At 44.9% G+C, this 9,199-nt stretch overlaps 1 protein-coding gene across 4 annotated transcripts in view; it reads right to left on the bottom strand.

Moving 5' to 3' along the window:
* Window positions 1–8,133: 8,133 nt before the first annotated feature.
* AMOT (angiomotin) overlaps window positions 8,134–9,199 on the bottom strand; it is a 61,225-nt gene continuing 60,159 nt past the window's right edge. For all 4 annotated transcript variants that reach the window (XM_040614491.1, XM_040614492.1, XM_040614490.1 and 1 more), the window contains one exon: window positions 8,134–9,060. In XM_040614491.1, the coding sequence (XP_040470425.1) occupies window positions 8,960–9,060 (101 nt within the window). In that variant the 3' untranslated portion in view covers window positions 8,134–8,959. The remainder of the gene's footprint in view (window positions 9,061–9,199) is intronic.

Below are 9,199 nucleotides of genomic sequence, written 5' to 3'. Positions count from 1 at the left end.
CTCCTCCTTCAAACGAAGGACCAGGAGATCTCTCACTCAGCTCCCTGCACCCCCCCACGCTTCACTCCTTATCACTGAAAGGTGCCTTTTACCCTCCTCGCTAGAGCACGGCAATCCTGCATTGTCTCGATCCCTTTTCACTCCCTGCAGGTAGAGCAGTAACATCATTAAGCAACAAACCTGGACGGGAAGGCTTTCTCCCAGCCTGTTCGGGAGCAAAACATCGTCACCTTGGCCGGGCTCCAGCTGGAGGACCTCCTGCAGAAAGTGCCTTTCCTTGCCCACCTTGGGATGCCCACCCAAGGGCTGCGATGCCAGCGGCAGGGCTGGCAAGGTGGGCAGAGCCCCTGCAAGTGGCTGCCCGTGCACTCACCCCAACTTTTAACCCTCTGCAGCCGAGTTATCCATGATGCAGACTTAGAAGAAACAAGATCTGCCTAAAGAGCAAGGCTGGAAGACTTAATTAGTTGCCTGCTGGCACTTAGCAATTACTGCTGCAGGGTATGCCCCAATTATGGTACTATTCACTTTAGTTCGCTGGAAATTCAGTGATTAATACTACTAATAATTCCACTGACCTCAAAGTAATTGCAGAACGTTAAAGGAGAAAACTGTTTCTAATTAGGCAATTCCCAATCCTTCTGGTTTCCCTTTTCCCAAGCCTCTGGTGCCCTCTGGGCTGTCCCGGCGTGGGACTTGCCTGGCTGGGGAGGCGGGATGGGCAGCGGGGCAGAAACTTCTTCCCCCCAGCCCCTGCTCCAGAAATGACATTCAGCTTTTAAAAAACACCAAAGCCCGTGCGAACCCTAACGCTGCGCTGTAGGGGACTGCTGGTGGAAGCCTGTTTCACTGCTTGATGAAACCCCCCAGAGCCCCAGCAGCTGCCCCGGGATGCGTGGCTGCAGGTGGGAAAGCAGCAGCTCCCTCGCGCTTGCTCGGCACTGGGGTCTTTCCACCAACTCAGGATTTAATCACGGAGCTGAATCAAAAGGGTATTTCCCTCTAGGAGAGCTCTCAAGGATTGTAAAAGGGTCTGGACCGCTCTCAGCTTTGTGTGGGGAAGGCAAAGGATGGGAATGAGTTGAATGAAGATGAAAGTTTATCTGGAAAAAACCCAATTGATTGACCTACCACATTTCCACGGGCTTTCCCAGAGCAGGAGGGGCTGGAGGGATGCGTTCCCCGAGCACGCAGGGTGCCAGCCGCAGTGCTGGTGCAGCTCTCGCCAGAGGTTGCCCCTTTGATGCTGGCTGGCTCCGGGAAGAAAACACTTGTGGTTTCTTCTTGCTTCTGCTGCAGACAGCAGCAGGGCTGGGACGGCTGGACAGGCAGCGAGCAGAAACGCAGCTCAGGAGCTGCCGGGACTCATGCTGGGAGCTTGTGCAAGCAGGGAAACAGGCAAAAATGTTCCTCTTCCCAAACAGGGAACAGCCTCCCCCTGAGGGATGCTCACAGAAAACCCAAACCCTTCCAAGCAAAGGGAACAGAAGAGCCCAGGGTGTTTGGAGGTGAGGCAAGGGCCGGGTGCCTTTGGGGTGGCTGCTGTGTAGCATCACTGCCGGCTGGCAGGGCTCTGGCTCGGCCCCGGGCAGCCCCAGCATGTGGCATCTTCCTGCCAACCTCCGAAAACGGGAATTTAACAAAAATTGATGCTAGCTCTCGTGATCTGAATGCTATATGCCTTTCAAAACGAGAAGCAAATGGAAGGAGGCCAGGCCCAGTCTGCGCTGGGCGCTTGCAAGGATGCTGCGGGAGGCCTGAAGCAGAGCAAAAAAGCAGCCTAGGTGAGCATCTTAACACCGAAACCTACTGAGGAGAAAGGCTGCGCGTGCTGAGTGCCTTGCTCCGCGCACCGCAGCCCAGCGAGGATGAAGCTCAGCGGGTGAACAGCCACAACAGCCCGGTCTCCGCGTGCCCCTTCAGCAGGAGGCAAACCCCCGTCCCGTCCCCCTGTGCTTCGGCCCATCAGCGAGGGAGAAGCAGCCAGGACACCCCCCAGAACGCTGAGACAAAGCACAGAAATGCTGCAGGCAGGAGGGTTTCTGCCTTACATATTTTTTTATTATTATTATTATTATTATTTTTTTAGTTCTCAAACGCAGCAACGGAAACCAGAAGGCAGAGAAATACTGACATTCCGAAACCGATCATTTAAAAAAGGACTAGGGATGAAAAGTAAATTTCCTCTTGTGCAATGAGGTTCTCAAAATTACCAGCTTTCATATAATATATCGATTTGTGTGTGTGTATATATACATAAGGTCTTATATTTAAAAGGTTAGTACCCCTCTTGGCAAGGGATCAATGTCATTTTTCTCTGAAGTTTACCTCCAAAACACAAAGTGAAGATTATCTCATTCAAACGTGTTGCTATATGTAAATATCATTTTAAAGGCACCTTTACGAGGCCAGTCTTTTGCTGTCATTTTGTATTACGCTTTCTTCGAAAATTCAGAGAAATGTTCCAGAATATAGAAAATGCTCAACTTTTGTTGGTCTAGGGAAGCAGGAAGGGGAAGCAGAGAACCATCTCTGGAAAGGTCCTCTGTTGTTACGGAATTTTGCTTTTCATAGCTATTTAAAAGCAATGTTAGGTAATGCTTTATAATAAATAAAATAATGCAACTGGTGGTGCAATGCTTGGGACTGTGCTGCATTCCCAGCGCAACCTGTTACCTTCCAGTTCCCTTCCAGCACCTCCGGGAGCAACGGGACTGGTGGGGGAACAACCGACCGCTACCTAACTTGCACTTGGGAAGGATTTGGCACAAAGGGGCTTTTTCATTTAAAAGCTGAGCCAGTTGAGAGGAGGGAAAAAAGAAAAACCCAACCAACCAACCAACCCACCCACCCCAAAAAACCTTTTCATTTTTTTTCTCCCGTTTTAAGCCCCAAACCTTGCCACGCTGAGCAGCAGATGATGGGACTGAAGGCGTCTTTACCGTGCAGGCATCCAACAGATGCATCCAACACAGCAGGGCTGGGTCCAGCCCCCCGGGACAGCCTTGGCCAGGGGGTTACGTCCACCGGGGCTGCTCAACGTGCTTCCAGGAAAGGGAAGGGGCCATGAAAACCCAAGGCATTGCTGCACCGCTCCTATTAGCAAGCTTCTGTAGCTTTTTTTTTTTTTTTTTTTTTTTTTTTTTTTTTGTTTTTGTTTTGTTTGGTTTGGTTTTTTTCTTGTTTCTACTCTGGCATGCCAGAGAGATTTACAGAAACAACATCAGAAGGCCCAAAAGCACAGGGGATGTAGGTGCTCAACTGCCCACTGGCCCCTGGGTTTGTCAAACTGGTATTTATTACAGCGTTGGCGATCAGGGGAGGCGACAACTACGTTAAGGTCAAATTCAAAAGCCAACAGTGGGAACGCATTAAGGCTGACCACTTTCCACCAGCTTCCAAATAATCCCTGCTCCTTCCCTCCAGCAGCATGACGAGGGAGGAAAGATAAACTGGAGGCAACAAACCGCTCCAAAAATACATGAACAAAAAGCACGTTGGTCTGTTGAAGACTGTGCTGTAGAAAACACTCCCGTGACTGCAGGTTACACCCAGGTGCTGGCACCCTTAGACATCTGAAAAACAGTGCAGGCATCACAGGCGAGACGATGGGCACCGTCACTGCAGCTCAGTCACGGTAAGCGAGTGATGTTCATCTGATTATTCCCAAGGTTGAAAGCGTGCAGCGCTCGGTGCAGCTGCCAGACTCAGCAGAGGGGAAAATAAAAAGTGAAGCTGAAAGGAAAAGACTGAATGACAATTTTTTTATCCTGCAAAATCTCCACTTCAGGGTTGAAATCTTAAAAGATGAAGGCCAAGCAGCAGCAAGGACTAGATAAGGTAAAGATTCGTTTCGCTTTGTAATTAATAAGGCTTTCATACTAAGAAAATTTACTGCAAAACAAGCAAATTGGTGGAAAAAACCTGAAAACACAGGATCTGTTCTTTAAAAACACACAAAATATTTTTATAGCTAACTACAAACATAACCATAGAACATTTACAAGATCTTGGTGCATATTTACACTTACTTTTTTGTTTTCTTTCCTAGAATTAAAGCTGCCAGAATCTTCAAAGACTTTAGGGCTGTTTCAACAGCTGAATTACAAAACAGCTCAGTCACAAATTACAAAATAAACTTGATGGTTTAAATAAGGAGGGAAAAAATAACCCACAATTGACTTCAATATAGATTTATATAGGAAAGATCATTCTCTTGACACATTTTCTAAGGTTGTGAAACGGCAAACTTTCAGTATTTTAATTTCTGCTTTGATATTTTGGATCCTAAAGAGAAGCAGCTAACCAGTCACTCACTTCTCGCCTTCTAGACCACAAACCCGCTGGAAGAGAAACTGGCTTGAAGCCATTTGCCCCGCCAAGCTCCTCCTGGAAGGGACCTAAATGGCAGGAGACCTGAGTGACACCTCTCTCGGGGATGAACCCTGCTCCACAGTTGTAGCAAAAGGGCAGCTACTTCCCGGCTCTCCCTGGAGGCCAGGTTTGGGACTTTGCTCCAGGGACTTGGGACGTTGCTCCAGACTGCTCCCAGGTTATTTCAGCGTCTCCATTGCTGATCCCGAGCAGAGCCCACACCGCTGAACAAAAGCAAGTGTTCAAATAGTTCAGAACTTGGAGCAACACAGGTTCTGCTCGAGTTAGGAGGGCAGGTGGCCACTTTTTTCTTAAAACTGAATAGTTTGGCACAGCCCTAATGCTACAGCTGGGACGGCACGATGCAAACCAGATGGGTTTCAATGCTTCTGAAAGCCTAAGAGATGATGTTGAAAGTCAGACTCTAAAACCAACTTAGAATAAGATCTTTTTGAAAAGAAATGTATTTTCTTCATAAATACAGTACAATAACATTTTACAATGTCTTTTTACTTTCTAGACATAAAACCGCTAGCTTTTAAAAAAAGAGTTCCTATACAAATACATGAAAAGAGACATCCCCCCCTCCCCATAGCCCCCCACCCCGGCACGGAGCAAAACCATCAGCCGTGGCGTGAAGCACAGTGAATCCCGGGCTAACCTGTGCCATTCCTCGGAGGGAGGGAAAGTCAAATCACCGCCCGGGTTTTGCTTGCCCTGACTGCACCCAGTTTCTGTTGCCAATGGAAAAAGCCCTTCGTCCCGCCACGGCTGTCAGGATTCACTGTACGGGCGTCACGGCCCACGGGACGCGGCTGTTACATGGCTCACGTGCTGGGCATCGCTGTGGGCTCCTGGAGCAGGAGGGGTCCTTGGAAATGGTATGACCTAACGCTCTGCGAGTCCCCTCGCCCGGGCAGCCTCAAAACCAAAGTTGCCCGCCGAGGCCCAGACCACACAGCAAGGATTCCAGCCTGCTGATGGTACTGCTGCCCTCAGCCACCCTTCGCAGACTCCCGAGGAGCGACCAACAGAGCCCCACGAGTCCTCAGACCACAGACAGGAGAAAATTGCTGCTCTAGACCCCACAAGAGTGGCCAGGTAGGAGCTGTTTGAAGTTAATAATGACACCGGGCCAGGTGGGAACAAAAGCCTCTTAGATCTCAGGCAGTTCCCTGAGCCATCAAATCCCAACAGAACCACCCAAGGGAAGGACTCGGGAGTTTGGCCATTCTGTAAGCAGTGAAAGGAAAGAGGAAAAATAACTAAACTTGATTTTCTTGTTTTGCTCTACAAAGGAGAATATGTGGCTTTCTTTATAAAAGCTACAATTCTGCTTCTAATACCCGAGTTTAAGAAAAACTCTTAGTCTAAAATTTTGGTTTGCAAAGAAGGTCATTGCAATCATTGTGTTAAAAGTCACTTTCTACTAGAAATAAGCTCTACAGAAGGAAAAGGAACTAGGTGTGCAGTTTGTCTCTTTAAAGCAGTTCCTGTTTTAAAAACAAAATAAAAATCTGTACAGAGAGACTGAAGACTATAGTACACATCTTCCTCAAAGCAAGCAGCTCTTTCACATTCACATCAGGGTGGCTCTGAGGAAGCTTGAGGGAAAGAATACATTCCTGATGGCTCCTAGTTTGTCAGCGCAGGAAAAGGACCTCAAACTTCCATGTCAAAAGTTTTGGGGGTTTTGCTTTAGGAAGAAATCAAAACTACAAAAGAGGGCAAAGAACCTGACCTAAGCAATGCAGAACTGCACCGTCATCTTCCACATTTACTTCCACAAGCACAGAACTGCTAAGGCTCCTGCAGTCCTCATGGTTTGGACCGTCAGAGACCACCCGGCTTCCATTTTCGGAGGAGACAGTTGCCATCCATAATCTGTGTTTTATTCACAGAAAGCTATTATGACCTTTTTTTCTTGGTAAAAATAGATTACAGTGGCATTTAATTTGAAAACAACGAGCTGCAAGGAGGATAAACAAATTATTTTTACCTAGTCCAGCTGAACAGCCAATATCGACTGGGGAAAATCAGTTTTCTACAACAGATGTTATCTGTAAAGGATCCAAATTTTCCTAGACATTTTAGAATTAATGTGAATCAAGTGAGTTGGAACTGTTTATCTAGAGCCCTACAGTTGCAAAACTTCTTTCTTACTGCTGTGAAGTACTTATAAAGATGGAGCATAATTTTTTCCTGACTTTAAAAGAACATAAAAGCACTCATGTGTCTCTCCCCCTCTCTCACACAGCCACTCAACAGCATTTGATCTCCCTTATTGTTCACTCTAAGCCCAAACCACAAAATACAATATAGAAAATTATGCTGAAACGGCAGAAAGATGGACACCTTGAACTAATGAGAAAAGCTTCTCCTGCATTTACAGCAGCCGGGGAGGAGGAAGAGAAATCACTTCAATCATCCAGAGTGGGCATTACTTCATATAATGGGATGGAATTAAGCCAAGAGAAATAAATGTAAGACATTCTCAGGGACAAGAAGGAAGAGGCTGTGAATAGTTTGTCTAGAAAAGGGTGGAGAACTAATTCAGACGGATTATGAAGACACTCTTAGGGAAGGCCTACCGCACTGTCCAGAAAGATGTTGTCCCATATGGCAGAGACAGTCAAAGCTTTTAAATGCAGCTCTGAAGCGTCTCGAGCAGCGGTGATGGAAGGGAGTTTGTGCTGCCTGTTAGAGCAGTCACTGGTAGAGCCAGGCTATCTGGAATCGGTTCACATCTTACCCTGTGCATTTTGCCACCTCTAAGTCCTGTGGGTCTAGGAATATAGCCTGAAGACCACTAACAAACAGCAAATCTGTTAGAAATGATGGGAAGGGTTTTCCTTGGTTTTTAAGCGATTATCACCAGAAGACAAACAAAATGCAACTCCTGGCTGATCTTCAGGCCCTGCTAAGTCACCGGCACGGCAGACAGAAGGCACATCCTTTCAACTCCCAACCCTCCACTGTCAAATTCAGGTAAGGCCATTTCAATTGGACACCATATCAGTAGTGTCAACCAAGCAAAAATTGAGGACATTCACTAACTGTACAATGATTAATTAGTGATTTTTCTTATTTCTGGGGTGAAACAATCTGAAATGAAAACCTGGCTACCCTAATGATGCACAGAAAGCTGAGACTAGCCAGGTTCCCAATGTGTGACCACTGGCTAATTAAATATTTTAACATTCAAGTAAAAAAAAGAAGTAGGTTTTAAGAGAAATTAATATTGAAGTGTTTCAATAAAATGCTAAGATGGTAACAAAAAATATTCATTTACTTCTATTGGTTTTAATACCTCCCCTTACAGCACCTGCAACCAAAGCATTGCTGCATCTGTGCTACTTCCCAAAAATCTGAAAGTGAATCTGATTACTTAAATGTGTAACTTTCTTCTGTAATGCCTTTGGGGCTGTCTTTAAGCTGCTCTCTCCAATTAGGTGAAGAAAAAAAAATATTTTGGAAGGAGAGAATTCGCCATCTGGAACTTTACACAGAGCTTCTCTTTAAAGCTCTACCTCTCTGCCTTTGCTATATGAAAAAGAATCCAGTATCTCCAAGAAGGAGGGACATATAAAGTAGAAGGGCATTTGAAATACAGAAAAAACTGCTATGGAGGAACATCTCCACAGATGCAGCAGATTAAGCTGCTAATGCTGAAGAGCAACAGGGCTTGCCACTTGCACTATGGTAAATTTGGAGTAGTTCCACTAAAGGCAATGGAATTACAACAGCAGAAATCTGATCTAACAGATCAGGACTGAGCCTGTAAACGCTCATTTTTTAATTTACGTAAAACATGAATGCAATATATTATTTACTATCCACCATATAAATTATTGAAAAGTACTTAAGTATAAAAGTGTGGCAAATCTTTCAATGAAACTAAAAATGTGAAATGCGACATTAATCACCGGAGTCATTTTCTTTAATAAAGAAATAACACAATTTGGGAAATATTAAAAAAAAAAAAAAAAAAAAAAAGAACATTACCACAATGAAAACAGAAATCTTTCCAGCCTATGAATGTGAAACACCTATTCTGAGCTCTTACACCGAGTGTAAAGAGAAAGTATAAAGAGAAATCTCCCTTGATCACAGCTCAAGTTTATAAAAGATTCTCTGAACACCTGTATTCTAAAACCAGTAAGCGATGCTCACAACTACATCCCCGGTTCTGATCATTATAAGGCCATTATGCTCGCCTTACTGCATTCAAGCTAGACATTTAACCAACAGCTGTAAGAGCAGGTACTTCTGTTTAAAAGACTTTAAAAAAACTGAAATGAAATATCAGATGTAGTGCACCTAAGTTCTTGGCTTTTCTCCAGATGTTACCAGATCCAGTATTTAAAAAATAAAGGGGGAAACTTTCAAATAACAAATGTTACGGGTTTTTTATAATTTAGAACAAATTATAAATTAACCTGTCCATACTTTTGAGACATAATATACAAGAACAAATAGCTGAGTGTTCTTTTATTACTCAGGTACTACAAATTTTTTTCCCAATAAAAATGTCTTTTAAAAATTTCTTGCTACTGTATCCCAGCTCAGATCCCGGCACAGCCTTTCAGATGAGGTATTCTACCATCTCTCCATCTGGGAGGTCCTGCCCCATGGTCTGAACAGGGGCTTTTCTTTCAAGAGTGCTGGAGTGGAAGAGTGGCCCATCTACGTGATGAGGAAAAACAAGAGAAGACAACCAAAGCTGTAACTTCAATGAGGTTAGAAATATGACGTTAACATTTTAAAAGTAATCTTCTATCACTAGTCAAAAGACAGCTAACAACTCCTTACTTCATTTAAAACA

The sequence above is a fragment of the Falco naumanni genome, chromosome 14 (genome assembly GCF_017639655.2).
Source record: "Falco naumanni isolate bFalNau1 chromosome 14, bFalNau1.pat, whole genome shotgun sequence".
In the NCBI taxonomy this organism is placed as follows: domain Eukaryota; kingdom Metazoa; phylum Chordata; class Aves; order Falconiformes; family Falconidae; genus Falco; species Falco naumanni.
This window is presented reverse-complemented; position numbering and strand designations above follow the sequence as displayed.